The sequence below is a fragment of the Equus quagga genome, chromosome 11 (assembly GCF_021613505.1).
Source record: "Equus quagga isolate Etosha38 chromosome 11, UCLA_HA_Equagga_1.0, whole genome shotgun sequence".
Taxonomy (NCBI): domain Eukaryota; kingdom Metazoa; phylum Chordata; class Mammalia; order Perissodactyla; family Equidae; genus Equus; species Equus quagga.
In genome coordinates, this window is record NC_060277.1 from 11,867,148 (window position 1) to 11,889,036 (window position 21,889).

Genomic DNA, 21,889 nt, shown 5'->3' on the forward strand with positions numbered 1-21,889 from the left:
CAGCGCTACGTGAAGGCTGCTCAGCTCAGATGTTTTCGTTCTGCATACCTAGCGGCCATGCTTAGAGATGCAGTGTGTTTCAGTTCTCCTGTTAAGGAGCTAGCTAAGCCCAGCCTTCTGTTTCTATTAGATGTCACTTGCAAAACTAAAGCACAACTGGACGTAATGAAGTGGACACGTGCCAGCATCATTTATCAACAGACTAACTTTGAATGGGCAGTCTTCTTTCTCAGCATGTCTCTGCCATGGAGGGCTCTCAGAGTTGTTTCCTGTGCCAGCTCTTTGTCTTGTTCTCATTTATTCTTTTAAGATGGAACTAAGGGATCCCAACAACTTTATTTTGTGAGCATGTATATCTACATTCGGGTGCTAAAAGCATCCTATTCTTTTGCCACTTAGCTGCTTCCTTTCTCATGTTGTTATCAGTGTGAGTCTAGAGAGAGATGGAGGGGAAATGAGCAGAGAGCACCCATTACAGGTGGCCTGGGTATCTGCAGAATTGGAATAAGCAGCAGAATAATCAAAATGGAAGATTTTTCTTCTAATCGTTTCTGTAAATTTCACCACTTCTTCCATTCACATGCTCTGGCTTTCTTTTCTGTTGAGGCTGATTAAAACAACTTAGGTGGTCTTCATCAACTGGATAACTTCTGTTCAATCCGGACAGAAATATTTTCTGCATAAAATAACTCCGTTATTACACCCTAGTTAAAGGTCCTTCTTTGTTAGTCTGAATTGTGTTACCTCAACATTGATCTAGAAACAAGGTCCTGATTGTTCTGAATCAACAGAGGATAGAAAATGAATCAATTTCTTTCACCCATATTTTTGACTTAGGAATATTAGATTTACTTAAAGATGATCATAATATGTGTGTGTGTGTGTGTATGAGTGAAAAGCAGTATAGTATAATGGAGAAGAAATTATGAGAAAATAAGAATTAGTGGGTGCTGAGGAATCAGACTCAACTTTGACCCGAATATCTAAATTTAAAAATAAAGCTCATATATTTTCTCCTTAGTACCACAAGGGGGAGTAATTTAACAGCAGGCTGAAAAAGAGACCAGTGCAAGCTAATTTTGAAGACAATGGGAAAACTACGCGTCTCCCCGTTAGGCAATGCTCTTGTCACCGGTGGGATCCTGCGTGTGATTGACAGGAGGCAAATGTGTATGCAGGGGTTTGTTTCAGGTGTTGATCATTTATTCAGGCTTTTATTTTCACATGCGACAACATTTCTTTTTCCTTTTCTTTCATTTGTTTAGAAAATGACAAAAGGTGCTTTATTATAATTGGTTATTGATTTATTTAGAATAAACTGGGCTCTAAGGACACGTCACATTTGCTCAGCAGTTTCCATATAGTCCAAGAAATCTTTGTGGAGAGCTGACGGATTGATGCATTTATTTCCCAGATACTTATTGAGCTTGGTTCCAGGTTGGGGATATGCTAGACGCTGAGGATATAGCTGTGGTCAAGACAGGTGTGGTCCCTGACGGCCTTCCCTCAAACTCTCTCATCCTGAGGGAGTCAATAGGTGCTGTATTCGTGTCAGAAGCTCACGGATAAGCTCAGTGACCTTGGGAAAGTCACTGAATCTTTATGGGTCTATAAAATTAAGGTGTTGAAATAGAGCAGTGGGCAGTATTCCATCATCTAAAACTCTGCAGTATCTTAGTCCAAAAGAAATCTTAAGCAGAATAAAAAGTTGTAAAATTAAATAAATGCAGAGCTCCTGTGCTTTGGGGGTTTTGGGAAGGAGCAAGGTGGCACTTTCTATCTTGGCCCCACTAAAATTCTGTAGAGCATAGCTAGAGATTAGTAGTGTTCAAAGTCTGGGGCTCCAGGCTCTAATAGTATGCGTTTCTGTTGAGTGATGGGGAAAGAAATGGCAAGTTCAGGTTTTGTGGGAGGCTGGCAGATGCAGATAAGATGATTTTATTCAGTCACCTTCAAAATCACAACACAAATGTTATAAAGAGATCATGAAACAATAACATACTAACGATATATCACTCTTTCATTTGATTGCTTGAGTATGATACTTGAAAAGTAAAATAGACACATCATTCTTACAACTCTACCTATCATCCTGGCACCCAAGACCTTGGCACCTTTTTTGAACTGCTAATTGCCTGTCCCTAAGGTTACCTTTGAAGAGCGATTTATAAATAACAAGAAAGAAAGCTCAAGTTACCAAACAGAATGTGTAGTATGGCCCTAACAACAAGATAGAGTGGTAGATAGATAGACAGACAGATAGATAGATAGATAGACAGGGAAGGAGGGAGGGTGGGAGGGAGGAAGGAGCCGGAGGGGAAGGTAAGAAGGAAGGAAGGAAGGAAGGGAAGAAGGAAGACTAGGAGAAATATAATACGCTGAAATGTTACCTGAGAACCAGAATTCAGAATTATGGGTCATTCTAATTTTCTTTGAGTTGTTTTTGTTTGTCTGTATTTTCTCTACATTCTGCAGTAAACTTGCATTCCTTTATAAGCAGAGAGAAACAAGTATTTTTAAGTGGGGCGTCCTCCTCCTTCCCCCACAAGTGAGAGTGTGTGTGACTGTGCTCAGAGAATCGCATCCAAACTCCAAGATCATGACAGACTGGAAAAATGATCAAAACATAGAGCGTGGAGTTCAATACACAGAAGTGTAGGCCAGCAGGCTTTAGAGGAAAAATCAAACAAAAATAACAGAAAATTATTAGCCTCAGAGAAGTGAATAATTTCCTGTGGTTTGCTTTTCAAATGAAAGAGTCTATCAATCGATCGAGACTTTTATCCCCAGGCCAGTTGATTTTGGAGAATTCAGGACAGGTTTTTGTGCATTTGTGCTTGGTTGACGGGTTTGTGCATGTGTGTATCTACAAGTATAAACATCCAGAGTTCATTTTTTAATGTTTTTTTTTCAAAGTAGGTCCCCTTAGGATATTATTTTTTTTAAAATAACATTCTGTATCTTTCCCCAGATGATTTGAATATTTAATAACATTTGCAAATACGTTGAATTTCTTTTAGTAAAGATAGTGACTACTTAGAAAAATGGACTCATTTTCCAGAGGACCAGTATTCAGTTTTAGTTTAACTATTAAGCCAAAGGTTTATGAGAAAACATAATAAAAATTGAGAATTCATATGATGATTTTTTCTATTCTGGATTAGTGATGTTTTCCATGGCTGCATGTCTTCCTTTCTTTCTTTCCTTCTTTTTTTTGTGTGAGGAAGATTGGCCCTGAGCTAACATCTGTTGCCAATCTTCCTCTGTTTTATGTGGGATGCCACCACAGCATGCCTTGATGAGTGGCGCTATGTCTGTGCCCAGGATCTGAACCTGGAAACCCTGGCCTGCTGATGCAGAGCACATGAACTTAACCAGTACGCCACAGGGCTGGTCCTGCATGTCTTCGTTTTTGTTTTCCTAAGATTGGCCCTAAGTTAACATCTGTTGCCAATTTTCTTTTTTGCTTCTTCTCACCAAAGCCCCCCAGTACATAGTTGGATAAGCTAGTTGTAGGTCCTTCTAGTTCTGCTACGTGGGACACCACCTCAGCATGGCACGATGAGCGGTGCTAGGTTTTCACCCAGGATCTGAACCAGCGAAACCCTGGGCCACCAAAGTGGATCTTGTGAACTTAACTACTCGGCCATGGGGCTGGCCCCTGCATATGTTCCTTTTAATTGTCACGTCTAACAATGATGATGAAGCAGAGAGATAGATTCTTAGTTCTATCACTTTAAGTGGACATCCAACTGTGGAGCAGAAGAGCTAAGAATTGAGTGAGAGAAGAGCCACGTATATAATAAAAGGCACAGCGGAGAATATTGTAAAAGAGAACAAGTAGAGGGAAATGGAAAAGGCTGGAGGTCAGAAGGAGAACAGCTTGGCTGGTAACATGATACAGTGAAGAGCCATCCACAAAGAAGCTCAGCGAGGGACGCCCGCTCTCCTGGAGAAAGCCTTTTCTCTTAAGACATATCACTGCCTTTTCATGAACAAATATATCAAAGTATGTTGTGATGGTTGTCCCACTCAAATAGGGTTCAAGTGTCCAGGCACACCTTCTGGAGCAGGGTCCCTGCTTTTTTACTGGTGAGGAGTTACTCATCTGAAGACAGATCACCCCACCCTACAGCGGGAGATGCTGACCGGAAACTCCTGCCTGGTGGCCATGAGTGTGGAGCCTGGGAGGCGGGTAGCATTACAGCCTGGAGCCTCTTACCCACAGGCATTTGATGAGCCAGGGAGCCACACCTAGTCCACTCTGTTCCCCAGAGGTATTTTCAAATATCCAGGAGTCACATGGTGTGTGTGTGTGTGTGTGTGTTTGGATATGGGATGTTATGGATTGAATTGTGTCCCCCCATATTTATATGTTGAATGCCTGACCACCTCCCTACATGATGCATTTGGAGATGGGACCTTTAAAGAGGTAATTAAGGTTAAATGATGCCATAAGGGTGGGGGCCTGGACTGGTGTCCTTATAAGAAGAGAAGAGACACTGAGGGCATGCACAGACAGAGAAAAGGCCATATGAGGACACAACGAGAAGGCAGCTGTCTATAAACCAAGGAGAGAGGCTTCAGAAGAAACCAAACCTGCTGACACCTTGATCTTGGCCTTGTAGCCTCCAGAATGGTGAGAAATAAATTTCTGCTGTTTAAGCCCCCTAGTCTGTTGAATTTTGTTATTCCAGCCCCAGGTAACTAACACATGGGAGCAGGTGTGCCCCCATCTTCCTATTTGGCACCTCTGCCCCGAAGGTGGTTGTTGTCTCCTGGCAGGCACAGCAGAGGGCAGTGGTGGTCTGTGAGCTTGCACATTGGCCAGCTATCACGCTGCGGCTCTGGCTTAGATAATGAAAGGGCTAGTGATGGAAACTTCAAGGTCCAGGCTTTTTCATTGTAAAAACAACAACTTTGCATTAAAGTATCTATATAAATATTAATCAAACTTGGCTCTAGAAAGGTAAGTGTGATACTTTTTAAAAGGAGAAACAAGGAAAAGAAACTTCTCAGGCATTTGCTGTGCCCGCAGTCTTACTCCCTATAGGTCAACGATGAGTCATTGCTGTTTCGTGGAGTCCCGGTTTGAGTCTTTGCTGATGGAGACTGAACCCTCTCCACTGCTCCCCAGAAGTTTCTCCTCTGAAGCTATCTGGCTACACTTGCTGCTGAGGCCTGAAGTATCAGAACAGAGCACATCGCTGGTCAGCTTCCTATTAACATCAAAAATACTTTACTCTTTCAATTGGGCCCTTATCTCCACAATCCTTTCTCAGCACAGATGCAGAACCAAAACCGTTCTCTGTTTCTCATGAGGCTCTGAGGAACGGAAACTGAACTAATTAGGCAAGCGGAAAGCTAGCCCCTGCCCCTGCACTCCACTGCCATCTAGATGCTTCACTCAAATCCACAGCAGGTCTGAATAGACACACAGAGATCCTTTCCCTGTTCACATAGACACTGAACTTTCCCCATACTTTAGGGCTTACTGTCTGAGAGCATTTGTGTGTATTTTACTTTCATTTTGCCAGAATGCTTTCAAAGGATTAAAATAATTTTCTTTATAATATAATGACCCAAAATTAGAAATTTCAAACCTTTTTTATACTCTTGAGCATTGGAAGCCATATGTTCTAGGCAGTGTCTGGAGGTGAACATACAGACAAGTGACCAAGACAATGATAATACATGGGAAATATCAGTCCACAGCATTGTTCTCAACGAATACTCATAACTGTCTTGTGTGAATGACCACAAGTAAATGTACCTAACTGGACAGAGACTTGGCCCAAAGGAGCATGTCCTTCAGGCTGGTTAGTGGCCCCAGGAATGTCTTAGGTAAGCTTCAGTCTACTTGCATGTAAAAATAAAAGTAGTTCCTATCTTACCCACTGAGCAAAAAGACTAAAATTAGAAAAATTATCTATGAGAAGTCTGCTTATGTTTTAGATTAACAAAGGCAGATAAGGGGTTGCGGTCAAAATATATATAAAGACATAAGCATTATTTTTTGGAGTTTTTGGGAAAATAGTTTATTAGATGCTTGAAAGATAAAACTGACCTTCCAAAAGGTATTTGTGACTTCACAAACCCTTGGATTTACACGGCTTTGGTCAACATTTGATCTAGAACAGAATTCCCTAAAATAATTCCCTTATTCTCTGGAACATGAAGATTTCTTGTGAAAAAGAGTTTTGTGTTTGCATGTTTGGGATATTAACCAAACTTTTGATTTCTATAAATTGATGCCTTAGCAGCTACAAAATGACCACTGGCTGTTTCCCAACTAAACTTAGCTCACCTAAAACCTCTGGCGACTTTAGATAGCCTCAAGCCATATTCTCTAACAGTTGCGGGAACACGAGTTTCATGGGGTGCCCCTTTCAAACTGCTGGCCAATCCTGAACCCACTTACTCTGCATTCCTTTCCCTGGAAACCACAATAAAGGCGCTTGCCCACAGTTCTGCTCTCTCTCTGCCTTGTCACCAAACCTACTGCTTCCTGAGTGGCCCCGCGTGGCATGTGATGTTCTCCCCAGGGAACTGTGAGTATAATGAAACTGGAAAACTCTTTCTGGTTTCTCTCTTTCATCTGCATTGGCTTCTCTCTACCTCACCCACATAATATGGTTAAAACAAAACTGTGAATTAGGAAAAATCAAACATATTTCTTTACTGCAGGACTCTCAGAGATGTTAATATGTAAATGTGCATTCTAAATTTTCACTGATAAACTTACTTGGCTTTGGAATCTCTTTTGAACGGTATATCTTATGGATCTAGCTTTACTGAGATCCCCTTGGGGAGGCACTATTCTAGAGAGATACTGATTATCTGTCTAGGAGACTTGGTGTGTCAGTATTTTCTGAAGACAAAAATGCACGGGTATCATTGTGAAATGAAATCAAACTATATAGTCTAAGGAAAGCTCAACACCTATATAAAATTTAATCTGTAGACTTTCCCTTCATCAAGGATTTGTCACAGCAAAGACACTGAATGGTGAAATCTGAATCAACTTACATAGTTTGTGGAGTCCATACATTATAAAATCCATATATCTATTACCCTTCCTAACCTTTGACTAAATCTTTTGTGCACAAGACAAGTGCTTACTAGATGCCTTGTCTTGTATATTCATAAGGCACCTCAACCTCAACTTGTTCAAACTGAACCAATTATCACATCCCCGTTCTATTTTCCTCAAGAGCACTTCCACTTACCCACTCACTCATACCAGAAACCCAGGAATCTTATCAGTCTCTTCCCTGTCCCTTACATGGTACCCATCCATAGCCCCTTAATCACTTTGTTTTAGCATGTCTCATATCATATCTGTCCTCTCCATTTCCAATACTGGTCTTAGTCCGGAACCTCATCATCTTGTACCTTAGTCATTTTCATGGTGTCTAAGTAGACTCTCTTGCCCTAATCTTGCCCCCATCCCAAAGTCTTCCCTTCATACTGATACCAATGTGATTTTTCTAAAGAACATTTCTGATTATATTACTCTCTTTTTATAAGCTACCTGCTAATTGATTTGCCAGCATGTTATACAAAATAAAATCCAAACTCTTCACTCTGTCATAACCATTTTCTACTATCTCATCCATGCTCTCTTTTCCACTCTTCTCTGGGTGCCCACCTCTAGCACAGGATACAATCCAGTCATATTATCTGGCTGCTCTGCCCCCAACATGGCAGGCTGTGATATGCCTTGGTGCTTTTTCACTTTTTGCCTGGGTTCCCTTACTCCCATATCAGGTACCCAACAAATGCCTATTCATCTTTCAAGAGCAAGCTCAAGAGTGTCCTTCCCTCTGAAATCTTTCCTAGTCCCTTTCCTGTCTCCCCTGAGTATACACTCCATGAAGTTTTATTGTACTTATTTGTTCACGTGTTTGCTTTTCTCTACTAGATGGCAAATTCCTAGAGGTGAAAGATTGTGTATTACTAATCTTAAAATCTCCAAAGCCTGACACAGCACTTGACACACTGAGGAGTATTTTACAAATGTTTATCTAAAGGACCATCATTTCCTTTTACACACAAAATAATGTAAACTATGCATTGTATATTCCTGATTTTCCATCAAATTGAGTGTGATTGAAAAAGAGCCTCTTCTAATTCATCACTTGAGACTGCCTCCTCCTTTCTAGTATGATTGGAAAGTGAAAAAGAAACACACATTTCTCTTTGGGTCTTTTCCTCAAATCATCCTGTGTCAGAGCAGTGGAGTCTTGTCTTTTTCCCCACTGTTGAAACCCCAATTGTTAGGAATATTTTTGGAAACCAAGAAAAATGATTCCCAACTCTGATTTTTCCTCAGAGTAAATATAGCTGCACGGGTAAGTATGCTTGATATACCCAGAGAACAGAATTACTGCTTCCAGCCCTCCTATTTCACATCCTCAGGGGGCAAGGAAGGATGAAACCTTCTACCTGCAATTTTTAGAAGAGCAGAGGACAAGGGAGCCACTTGGAGGCTTGTAAGAGAGCATCGCGGTCGACACCCTGGATCAAGCAATAGCACTAAATGCTGAAACTCAGACATAGAGTTCTGGCCATGTGTATCAAATTGTAGGAACAAAAAAGAAATAACGAACATTTGGTTTCCTGAAGACAAATTTCTTGAATTAATCTGAAGTCTGTTCTTTGGAGAATTTTAGTAACTATTGCAAATGGTTGATTATTGAAATTTGTAGCCCTGGGTGAAACTGATTAGTTATCAATACCTAATAAATGAGTTATAAAAAAGAAAACAGGTTAACCACATTTAAACATCACTTCTGTCTCCAATTTCCTCTCTATATTCTCCACTAGCATTGTCATAAGAGGAATAGACTAAAAATATTTTTCAATGAAAAGAAAGGAATATGTTTTCCAAACGGGTGTTTCTCCATCTCTTCAATATGCTGGATACTTTTATGAAAAACATTTCAGCCCGACTGGTACAAATGGCTTATCCCCTGTTCTAATGCTGTGTTGGGGAATATTGTTTGAGAGGTAGGAAGGCTTGGTAGAAGGCAGAAAAGAAGATGCTTTGAACTTGAAAGAAACAGAATAGAGCTTTAATACTCACAGCTGTCCTCTTCTTCAGTTATACATTTCACAACATAACAGGCGTAGACGAACCCTGCCAGCTGAAACAAAACAAAGACGCTTTAGACGTGAGGCAAAGGCAACAGTACCGGACCTCACTGGGGGGTGGCTTTTCAAAGGCATGCAGTTTACGACTAGATTCTGCGTCCAAAATGTTTTATCAGGCTGGATCTTGACTCCAGTGTGGATTCTTGATCCAAGTGACGTCTCTGCCTTATAAACAAACATATTGCTCTGTTTTTCTCTGACCTGAATTTTTGTGTAAGATTTGTTAATTGCCAAGCAATCTAAAATAAGTTATTTGAGGTGCATGAAGAAAAAAGAATTATGGTCATTCGTTAATGTAATAGCATTTCCATTTGTGCCAATAAACTTCTCATTTCCCTTCATTTGCCAAGAGCCTTAGATTCTAAAATTGGACTCTCACTGACCATCAGAAAAATGTTTTGAGGGAAAAATATTAAGGAGGTTCCATGGTATGTTGCATGGACACTTTGTAAGTAAAAAAAAAAAAATCTTATTTAGACTTGGACCAGGAACCAAAGCATCCAAGGGTAATTAGGACAACATGCTACAGAGAAGCGCTGCGGTGGACCCTGTGGGTAAGGAGCATCACAATGCATTGAACTGGGATTGCACACATCAAATCATCTTTTCTGAAACATCCTTACAGAAAGGTCCCTATGGTCAGGGAAGTCTTTGCTCAGGGAAATTGGTACCTGTAAAGGAGCATAGCGAAGTCTTTTGATATCCATTCCCTCAGATTGAGCGGTTTTGTATTCCCTCATATCAGTATAATATTTATTTAGTCAATATGAGTGTTGATGGAAAGAAGGAAACTAACATAATTTCCTGATAAGCAGAAAAAAATGTTTTTTCCCCAAAATAATACAGTTTGGGGGAAAATCTTTAAAGATATGCCAGTTTCATCAGAATGATGATCAGAACAGTGATGAAGATTATTCATGATGACAGTTCAGAAAGGCATTGCTCCGGCTGAGTATTGACTCTACGTGGTAGTATTTGGTGTGGGAAAGGGGCTGTTAGGAAAGGCTGCAGTCTTCCATCAGGAGGTTAAGGCACAGAGAAAAAAGGAGCTGCCCTGATGGCCTAAGGAAGCCTAATGAAGCTGTTTTTCATCAGCTGAGAGATAACGATCTTTTTGGAAGGTATGAGCAGAACATTTTACGTCAGAGAGTACACTGATAGTTATTTAATGAGCACAGAACTGTTTGGAGACAAAAAGAGATCCAGTTAAAAGGAACTTCAGAAAATCTTTATTGGGGTTTGAAGGAGAAAGCATGTTCTGGCAGATTCTAGCTCTCTTCCAAAGAGAACTAGCATAGGATCAAACAGTGGCTCCTGGAACAGAAGCGGCGACCTTACTTGGGGGAGGAAATGATGGAATAGAAGACCTGCGTAACACATTCCTCAATGGCCTTTCTTTTCAGATCTGGGAGAAGAGGGAGTGCGCACTCCCTCCCCCTCCCCCCGTGTAGTATCTGACCCTGTGCATATGACAGAGAGAGAAATGAAAACAGCACTGATGCTATATTAGCAGTTAGTTTTCTTTTTTAAAAAAATATCAAATTAGCGTTTTTCACTTTGACTTATATGTTGCTGTTGGCAATAAAATAGTGATAATAAGAACTCTTTCCTTATATAAGAGGATCATCAGGATCATTGTTTTTATCTTTAGAATACAGAGTACTATTAAAAACCAGTGTCTCCCATTTGGCTTTAGAAAAGATTTTGATTTGCTCAAACAAAATCACGATTTATAAAAAGAAAACAGACAAGTTAACCACATTTTTGTGATTTGGGCATTTTTATGGGTACTAGAAAAATAGACTAGGCTAACACTTCTTAATTTTTTATCCACAAAGACCCATGAAAATGCTCTAATCACTGAGTGACCCAGTCCAATGGGTACTCTGTCATTGGTACCTGGATCTGGCTATGGTTAGGTGAAGAGGCTATGCATTTTGTTCAGTCCCCTGGGTACTGTCTATAGCTCCACCCTTTCCTCCACATGAAGTCCTCGCCATCATGGTTCAGTGCTGAGGATTTATCAGTAGTTTAGCTCTTATTTTCCGTTTTAGGTACTTGTTACTTGCATTATCTATAAAGCAATTTTTTCCCAATCACGATTTTTTTTTTTGATTCTTACTCATCACTTCATTCCTTTGAAATAAAAATCTAGGTAAAGAGCATTGATGAATTCCGAGATTCAGGACCAATAAGTTTAGATTCCTCATTGAAGTGTTACTAGTTTCTAGATTATTAACTGAACTACTCTCCCAGATGCAGCCCAGACACTGTATTCTGCTCACCAGAGACCTTTTCATTGTATTTGGTTGCATTCTTTAACTATCAGGGGACCTCCTTTGATATAAAAGGAAATCCTACTGCATTTCATTACAAAAGCTTGCTGATTAAGGGCACTTTAGCTTTTAAACTGGTTGCTTCTAAAGACAGATGGAAATTTATTCCTCCAAAATTAATCAAGATTCATAAACCTCTGTTATCTTCCAATTTTCCTACATCATATAAATTTCTATTTAATTTTTACTTCCTTATAGCATTTATAAAATTTGCCTACAGAAAAGGGGTTTCCAATCATTTTTAACAACTCTGAATGCCTCCTGTGATGTGCAACTCTGCTATTTGCTACCTGGGCTGTAAAGATGAGCTAAGCCAAGGTTTCTTAACCTTGGCACCATCGACATTTTGGGTTGAGTAATTCTTTTTTCGTGGGGTCTGTTATGCATTGTAGGATGTTTAACTAGTAGCATCCTACAAACAAGACAGTTGACAACTGAGACAACAAAAGTGTCTGCAGACATTCCCATATGTCTTCTAAAAGGCAAAATTACCACAGGTTAGAGCCACTGCTTTAGACACAGTCCTATCCTGATGGAATTTGCAATTTCATAGCAGGGATATGTGTGTGATTGTAATTTGAAGTAGATTAAGATAAGCACCAGGAGGAAGGAAGAAATTGATTGTCTAGTAAGTGACAAACAGTAAACTGGGGGCTTTCACACATTAGCTCATTAATTCTCACAACCACTCTTGGAAGGATGCTATACCTTTTTGCAGAGGAGAGGTAAAATGGCTCTTGCTTTTCCAGAGTGAGTTCAAGTGGGAAAGCTATGGGTTGTGTTCAGGGAAGAGCCAGTAGTTCCATCTGAGAGTTTGGGGACCTCATACTAGAGCAACAGAAATAAAAGCTGTGAAGGCACATTTGGGCTATAATTGGAGAGCTTTGAGTATGTATCAAATTGCAAATCTGTCATTTTCTACACAATATACTTAAGGAGCACCCTGTCTTCTACTGAAAAAGTGTAAAAGTTTTCATGAAATAAACATCCTTCCTAACGTGATCCTTAGCTCCTTTTCTAGCCTCACTCCCCATCACTCCCGGTCTCAGAATTGATGCTGTGGGGACCTGGAATTGGCCACCCCAAGATATGTCTCTTTGGCATCAGGATTATCTGAAGCTGATTGCTTTTGGTAAACTGGGACAGGCAAGGAGGCTCTGAGGAATGGAACTTGCCCTTTGTTAGGACACCTTTACATTTGTAAGGTAATCTCTATCTGTAAAAGGTGCCTCCCTCTCTGTACCAGAAAGAAGAAAGGAGATGACCTTCTCTCTAGAAACTCTTAATTAATACCAAAGGCAAGGACTTAAATCTGCATTTTATTGTGCTTGTCTGGTAACCTCCTGTAACTGACTTCCCTCCCCCTCCCAACGTTGGAATTTCTTTAAGGATTAAGCATCTTTCCTTAGGCTAGGAACTGATTGCTGCGCTCACCTGTGACCGCCCAGCTCCAGACAATAGACTTGCCTCCGGCTACGCCCTCTGAGATAGCCGACCACTACCTGCTGTGTCCATCAGGGCAATCTTGTGACTATTGTGGGAGGGACATTTCAATCACATGTGAAACACCCTGTTTGGGGGTATATAACCACTCTGTGCACCCCACTTCTTTGGTGCCCTTTCTTCCTTCGGGAAGAAAGGCCCTGGGCCATGGTTCCTCATAAAGCTTTGTTTAATTTTCTCTTGCTATTCTGTCTCATGTGAATTTAATTCGTTCTCCAGCCAGACGAACCCCCATTTGGGAAGAGGAAATGTTCTCCTCCCCTACAATGCCAATATTAAGCTGTTGGTGGTTTGTTAACAAATATAAAGTGGTTTCCCTCCTCTGTTAACTCATTAACATATTCTGCCAACAAAGCTTGCGAATGCTCTATACCTGCTCCCTCCCCTCCTTGCTCAGCCTTGCACCTTTGAGTAACTGGAACTCATCCTCTAAGACTGAATTGACGTGTTGTCTCCCCAAGAACTGGCAAGTCGTTCCCGGGGTAGGTTGTAGGTTGCACTTTGGAGACGGACCTCGAGAGGTGGGAGGGCTTTGAGAGGGAACGACAAGGGGAAAGCAGAGGACACGTTCCAAGCAGAACTCAGGACAGCTCTGGGAAGACGTGGATTATGTTCAGAGAGGAACAAGTGGCCCCAGGTCAGAGGAGCTGGGTGAAGTGAAGGGAGTAACGGTGCCAAAGCAGAGAACAGTGACCCATGTTGTCATAATAGATCTGAGTACCTGGAATTAAAATAAAATTATTTATTTTAAAGATAGAATAACAATGAAAGGTACCAGAGGTATTACACTAGGCAAACATACAATTATCCACGTGTAAGAAAACCAAAATATTACAGTTGTCTTAGTCTTTGGCATTCAAAGCAGAGCTAAACCTAAATCTTTTTATTTTTATTCATCTTTTCACCTCAATACATATAATATGATTTGTTCACTTCTAATTCACCTGATGGGGAATTACTATCATCTTGATATCATTACCGGCTGAAAGAAAGGATATTTTCTCTCTATAACTAAATCAGGTTAAAATTCTTTTTCGTATCTACAAACCATATTATGATTGTATGTCCCAGAAATTCACTTAGAAGCTAATAGATAAGGGGAAACCAAAGCCTTTGGTAAGTATTTAAAAAGATTCAATTGTAGTAATTGAAAATATAACAACCTTAGTTTCTAAAATAGTATCTTTTGGGCTTTTGTTTCCAGGAAGTTGGAGTAGACATCTTTTTCCCCAACCCTCCCAATAAGTACGACTAAATCCCCTGGACATTACATACACACACACACACACACACACACGTATATGTATATGTAGATAAAACACACAAAGGAAGACCCCGAAAGGTGGAAAGAAGGTAGACTGTTTAGGAATCTTGGGACCAAAGGAAGGACATGGGACTGAGTTTTCTATTTTTCTTTTGTCTCATATATACTAGACTTGGAGCTCAAGAAGCCCACAACCCAGACATGCCAATGGGCACAGATAAAAAAGCTGAAACAAAAGCCTGCTTTCTGTAGCCAGAGAATCAGGAAAGGGATAGCTTAGCAGACGAAAAATTTTTAAGATAATAACAGGTCTTCTTTAGCCAACAACATGGAAAAAACTGCAGCCCCCCTCCCCAAGCACAGCAGCAAATAGTGGAGAGCAAAGACTCCCCGTCAGGCCAGGCTGTGGTGCTGAGAAGTCAGGCAGGAAGCCTAGACTTTTGTTCTTGCCAGGAAGGAGGAAGTCCCCCTCTCTAGTGTCAGTAGGCACCACATGGGGCATCTAGACTTCTAGCCTCATCCTGTAGTAAGAAGGCACTCCTCCCCTCCTAACTCTGGTGGTGTCAGAGGAGCCCTACTGGAGAATCAGAACTTGTATTAATGCCGAGCAGTATTAAGGCCAATCTCATGCCCCTATGGTGTCAGACGAGCAGGAACAAGGCACTCCTACCCCTCCTAGCCTTAGTGGTATCAGTGAAAGCTGAGTAGAGAGCAGGAATTTCCACTCCGTCTCAGCCTTAATGAGAAGCCCTTCCCTCCTTGGGTCTCAACAAAGTTTGAGTGGGGATCCTGGACTTCTAAACTCCACTTGGCAGAAATGAGTCCATGTCTCTCCTTCCCGTTTCAAAGTGGTATCAAAGGAAGCCAACTAAAGCAGAAGGTTTAGGGAAAATCTAGTCTCATGACACAATACCCAAAATGTCCGTGTTTCAATTTAAAATTACTCATCACACCAATAAGGATGAAGATCTCAGCCCGAATGAAAAAAGACAATGAAGGGAAGCTAACACAAAGCTGCAGGACAGAGATGTCAGAATTTCCTGACAAATATTTTAAAGTAGCAATCGCAAAAATGCTTCAACAAAGCAATTATGAACGTGCTTGAAATAAATAAAAAATAAACAGTCGTAGCAAAGAAATAGAGGATATAAAGAAAAACCAAATTGAAAATTTAGAACTGAAAAGATGCAATAACCAAAATAAAAGAAACAACTGCAGAATGGAGGATACAGAGGAAAGAATGAGAGAACTTGAAGACAGAACAATAGAAATAACACAATATGGACAAGAGAGAAAAAAGTAGACTGAAGAAAAATGAATAGAGACTCAGGGACTTGTGGGACTACAATAAAACATCTAACATTTATGTCACTGGAGTCCTGAAAGGAGAGGAAAAAGAGAGCAGTACAGAAAAAGTACTCGAAGAAATCAAAACTGCCTAAATTTGACAAAAGACATGAACTTACATATTCAAGAAGCTGAGTGAAACCCAAACAGCATAAACCCAAAGAAATTCACACCAAGATACATGATGTTCAAAATTTGGAAAACCAAAGACAAAAATCTTGAAAACAGAAAGAGGGAAAGATTTATGTATAGCCACTTTGGAAAAGAGTTTCGAGGTTTTTTATAAAAAACTACATATACAACTACAATACAACCCAGCAATTGGGCTCTGGGTCATTTGTCACAGAGAAATGAAGACATGTTTACACAAAAAACTGTACACAGATGTTTATAGCAGCTTTATCCATAATAGCCAAAGACTGGACACAACCTAGCTGTCCTTCAGTGGGTGAATGGTGAAACAAACTGTGGTATATTCATATCATGGAATACAAGCAATAAAAGGAAGGAACTATTAATATATGCAACAACCTGCACGAATTTCCATAGAATTATACCAAGTGAAAAAAGCCAATCCCAAAAGGATTGCACAACTCCACTTACATAACATTCTTGACATGACACAACTATAGTCATTATAGATTAGTGGGTGCCAGTGAAACTGGGTAAAGAGTATATAGGATCTTTCTGTATTATTTCATACAATTGCATTTTGTATGATAAAATACAATTATCTCACATAAAAAGTTTAATGTAAAAATACTACATTTTAGGGTACTATTAGTTATGTTAAAAATATTTTGTATTATGAGTTCTAAATTTGCAAATATATTTAAACAAGGTGGATACACTTGTTTTCTTAAGTACAAAGACACATTTTAATTCTGAGACCTTAGACCAGCATAGAAGGCCACAATAGTTTTTGATGTTGATACAATGTGGAATCCTTATTCAACACTCTTTTTTGGCTGAGAGTGGAGATGGGGAATAGCAAACACCAGTTTTTATCTGCAATTATCTCATTCTCATATAAATTAGTTCTATATTTCATTTAAATTAAATCATCTATTTTTGTTCTGAATTCATATCAGACGCTATAAGCCCATGCTTTTTGTAATATGAATTTGAACAGAAGGATATTATGCCCTCACAAAATATACTTTTAAGTTGCAAACGATTTTACTTGCTCTTTTGCACCTTATTCCATTTCCATAATTTGAGAGAGCTTCAGCAAAGGATTCTAATATGATTATATCAGTGTTATTAATGAAGGTATTTTATGTGAAATGTTTTTTATGTGGGCTGGTGTATCATCTCTGTGGTCCACCAGATGATTTTTATCCCATACTATTCCACTGGCTGGACTCTCAGGGAGCATGTTGCAAATTTTCTTTGCTACGAGTAATCCAGGTGCAGTTATCAACCTACAATAACTCATGGAGGATTGCCTTTAGGGCTATTGTGAATGTTCACAGCCTACTGAGTCAGAAAAGCTTTTCAGAGGATCAGAAACATATCTTAACCCTAGCCTTTAGGTATTGCGCCGCATCATCGAGCATGACTGTATTAAACACTTTTTAAAAGATTTAATAAAAGTAGATGTACATGCAAACTTGTATTATCTACTTAAGGCTGGGAAATGGACTGAACCAAATGCCAACACTGGCTTAACCAATAATTCCCGTTATAAATTGCCCTCTGGAGACTGGGAGATTTCTTCAGGCCAAACCCACCAAAAGGTTACCCGAGTTCAAATGAGTCTAATGTATTAGTCAAGCCAGCAGAGCAGAAGGTATTCAGGCAGGGTGAAAGACAGCTAATAAAATTCAAATGTTATCATGGTTAACACCTCTCTCAGAGTTTAAATATCTGATTAATTTTAAAAACTGTATTGACAGCAGTAGTTCAACGATTCTATACATATGTCAGTTGGGAAGAGATCAAACAAATAGCTGATCTAGTGCAACAGAACAGCCACAAGATGCATTCAGTTTTTGAGATAGGAGCCATAAGGGGAATCCTTAACTAAAACTGCTCATTGAAAATAATTGGCATTATGTTGTACACCTAAAACTAATACAATGTTATATGTCAATTATATCTCAACAAAAAGAGAAAATGATTGGGAAATGCAAAAAGCAACTTATTGACAACATCCTACTATTTTAATAGTAAAACTAAGTTTAAGATTATATATATTTCACATATTTGGATCCTGATTTATTTATAATGAAGCATTAGAGAAAGAAAGTGCAATTTTAAAATGTTCTGTAAAATGTAAACAATGAATATGTCTGGCCGAAATTTTGAACAAAATGAAATGAACACCTCCACCCATGCTAGATTAGTAAATATCTCTTATTCCTCCATGTTAAAGTAACAATGATGAAATACAGCAGGCTAGTTAACATTTTGGGCATGATAAATAAGACACTATATTTGGTCTCTAAGATTCTGTCTTGCCCACATTTCTAGAGGAATCTGGGGCCATCTAGGATCCCTAGAATAACAGAGATGTATATATGTGAGCAAAAGGCCCCTGTTTGGGTAGAAGTCATTCCTTCCAATTTCATCTGAAGATATTAAGTAGATTCAATAGAAATCTTTCTGGAATTGACCAGTTGTCATCTTCCAGACTAGAAGTTGACCTCCATTTAAGTGTTTCTTTATATAAAAAAGGGCTGAGTCAAGAAATATAGCAGAGATTCATAAATCTCACTAGGCAAACTATAAGTCTGCCCTAAAGCTCCTTGCTGGTTCTATGGATTTTTGGCATGGACAGCTGGGATGTCCCTATGGCTTAGAAGCACATGTTATTCTCTCATAGTTCAGAATCCTTGGTCCAGGCTGTTTGGTTATGTGGTAGGATGTAAGAAAGAGTTAGTTACCCAACTTTGACGAATCTTCATAAAGCATCTTTTCCTTTGGCAGATAATGTGTGCCAGAAGAGGTGTTAAATGACAAACTCATCATTATAAAAAATAGTTTATTGATTAACATTATATAAACATAGTGCCAACAAAAATAGTATTCTCACTGTTCTAAAAAGAAAAATCTAAATGAAAAGAAAACATCAGAACATACCAGCTAGAGAGAAAAGTTGCTTCAAAATGTTATAGTACACTTAGATGTATTATTAGGGCTTGGAAAATATAGTTAAGTAGGAACCTTAGAGCAATTGGTCTCTTTACCATGACATCTGTGGGAATAAGCTTTATGAACTACGAAAAGGTATTTTATGTTGCATTCAATGAAGCTGGCTTCTGAAGCAAAGTACTTGCTGCAATATGTGGTAGAGGAAGATGAATGGGAGTGAAGAGAGTAACAGAAAAAGATCCCCCAAGGGGAATAAGATGTGCATTGGCGAAGACACAAATTTGAAGACTATTTTTTTCTCAAAGCAATTTTAAAAGGCACGAAACTGAATCAAAGTGTCACTTAAAAGGCCTGTCAACCCTTCCCATGTGTAGCAGTAATCTAGGTAGACTGAATAACTTTGGAGTCAGAACTTGGCTATGATTGGTGTTCTTCACTGACTCTTTCTTCCCTTCTATCTGAGTTACCTTCTTTTGAACATAAATCCTAGATTATCTTCTTTCTACATAACTCATAAACAAATAGGAGGGTGAAAGACAATGCATCAACTACCTCAGAATGAAAAGATTTCATCAGTTACTGGTAACATGATCATTACCATTTGGGAATAAACTAGGAAAAACTGTAACCATATTTGTATGTTTTACTTTTTTATTTTCCACGTTTAAATCTCAAAACAACCAGTCATCTAACTAACCACTCACTTCCCAGGAAGTAGGAAAGGAAAGGCTAATGATTAACAGTCAAGGTAATAGTTAGCATCGCTGAAGTGCTCACTATGTTCTGGGTACATGCTAACAACTTTATAGCTATTGCCCTATCAATTCTTTCCAGAAAAAAGGAGAGAGTTTCTGTCATCATCCATGATTTATAAATTAGAAAACCGACACTTACTGGAATTAAGTGATGTCCCAAGATAAAGAGATAGTTAGGAGAGGACTTGAATCCATGTCTACAAACTTGAAATCCTGTATTTTTCACTCTTACATGGCATTGTTAACTTATCCAACAGGCAAAACTGACAACACTTTTAAGTGAAGGGAACTTGAGATTCTAAAAATCTGAATGGATTCACATTCAGAAAAAAAATCTTAGAGACTTCATTATCATGGTGGCTGAGAGGATTCTTTTTGTCTATCCCCTTCAATCTATAACAAGTAGAACATCTATAACCCAACAAAGGCTACATTGCACAATACACCAGGATACTGGAGAGATCCACACATTGGTACACAAAATGGTGGGTGAATTAAAGCACATAGAGGAGGCTAAATGGAGGAATAGCAGAGACAGAGCCCAGGATCCTGGATCCCCAGCTGCAGTAGCTGACCCAGCTGCCTCTAGCTATAGAGGACTTAGTGGGCATCATCAGAGGGCACACGTGTGACTCCAGCCAGAAAGCCACAGTGGCACCTGTGGCCATGGGAAATGGAGCAGCAGTGGAGGCAAAGCCCATGCTCCTGGCCTGGCCATAATTCATAGCCTAGTGTTAGCAGTGGAGGTATGCACAAGATTTTGCTATCCCAACAGCAGTGGTGTCTGTCGTAAGGGGCAATAGCTGAGGCAGTGCCTGCAGAATGTGGCTCCCTCTCCACCACCCCCAACACCGCCCCGCCATGGTGTGGAAGCCTCTAACCCGGTGATCCTGGATGCATCAGCCATCCCCGTGCCCCTGGCAGCAAAACCGGTGACTGCTGCAAGACCAGCAACAGCAACCCATCAGTGACCCCAAGAGGTGAAGGGAGTAATGAGGAGAGTGCTAGTGGCAACCCAAATAGAGGGAGTGGAGGGTGGAATGTGTAGATCCTCAAATATAGCCAGAGGCAGCTCAGTTAAGAGAAACCAAAAGCTAGTGCTATAGCGCCATCTATTGAAAAATAAAAGAAAGTCTTGTAACCTCCAAGTGGTTGAAAAGTTTGAATCAAAACAAACAAAGCTAATAATTAACAAGACAGGGAACAACAAGTGTTGGAGAGGATGTGGAGAGAAGGGAATCCTCGTACACTGTTGGTGAGAATGCAAACTGGTGCAGCCACTGTGGAAAACAGTATGGAGTTTCCTCAGAAAACTAAGAACAGATCTACCATATGATCCAGCTATTCCACTGCTGGGTATTTATCCAAAGAACATGAAAACACAAATGCGTAAAGATACACACATCCTTACATTCATCGCAGCATTATTCACAATAGCCAAGACTTGGAAGCAACCTAGGTGCCCATCAAGGGACGAATGGATAAAGAAGATGTGGTATTTATACACAATGGAATACTACTCAGACATAAGAAATGATGAAATCTGGCCATTTGTGATAACATAGATGGATCTTGAGGGTATTATGCTAAGTGAAATAGGTCAGAGGGAGAGAGTCAAATACCATATGATCCCATTCATAAGTAGGAGATAAAAAATGACAAACAAACATATAGCAATGGAGATTGGACTGGTGGTTACCATGGGGAAGCAGGGGGAGGGAGGAGGGTGAAAGTGGTGATTAGGCTCATATGTGAGGTGATGATTTATAATTAGTCTTTGGGTAGTGAACATGATGTAATCTACACAGAATTTGAAATATATTATGATGTACATCTGACAGTTATATAATGTTATAATCCAATGTTACTGAAAAAGATTAAAATTTTTTTGTTGTTTAAAAAAGCACAAAACAAACAAAGCTATACCTAAATAAGAAATGTGTTTGCTACAACAAAAGTGTTGGCAGAGGAATAGCTCAGCAAGCACCACAAAAAGCCCCAGTAACATGGGATCTCAAAAAGAAAATAATAGCTCTCCAGAAACCAAACATAAAATCATGGAAGATTGTTATCTAACTGATAAAGAATTCAAAATAGCTGTTGTGAAGAAACTCAACTAGTTACAAGAAAACTCAGAAAGGCAGTTCAATGAGCTCAGAAATAAAACCAATGAACAGAAGGAACAGTTTACCAAAGAGATTAAAACTCTTAACAAAAGAACCAAACAAATTCTGGAGCTGAAGAACTCAATAAATGAGATGAATAATGCAGCAGAAAGCATTGGAAATAGAGTAGATCATATGGAATAGGGAATTAATGAGCTTGAAATGGAAAACCAGAAATGATTCAGGTGGAAAAGGAGAGAGAACTAAGACTTAATAAAATGTAGAAATTCTATGGGAATTATCCGACTCTACTAGAAAAGGAAACAT

The 21,889-nt window shown here is 39.5% G+C and overlaps 1 protein-coding gene across 1 annotated transcript in view; it reads right to left on the reverse strand.

Moving 5' to 3' along the window:
• Window positions 1–21,889, reverse strand: part of NKAIN2 (sodium/potassium transporting ATPase interacting 2) — a 919,670-nt gene that overhangs the window by 18,034 nt on the left and 879,747 nt on the right. The window contains exon 5 of the mRNA XM_046677804.1: window positions 9,089–9,149. Within this exon, the coding sequence (XP_046533760.1) occupies window positions 9,089–9,149 (61 nt within the window). The remainder of the gene's footprint in view (window positions 1–9,088; window positions 9,150–21,889) is intronic.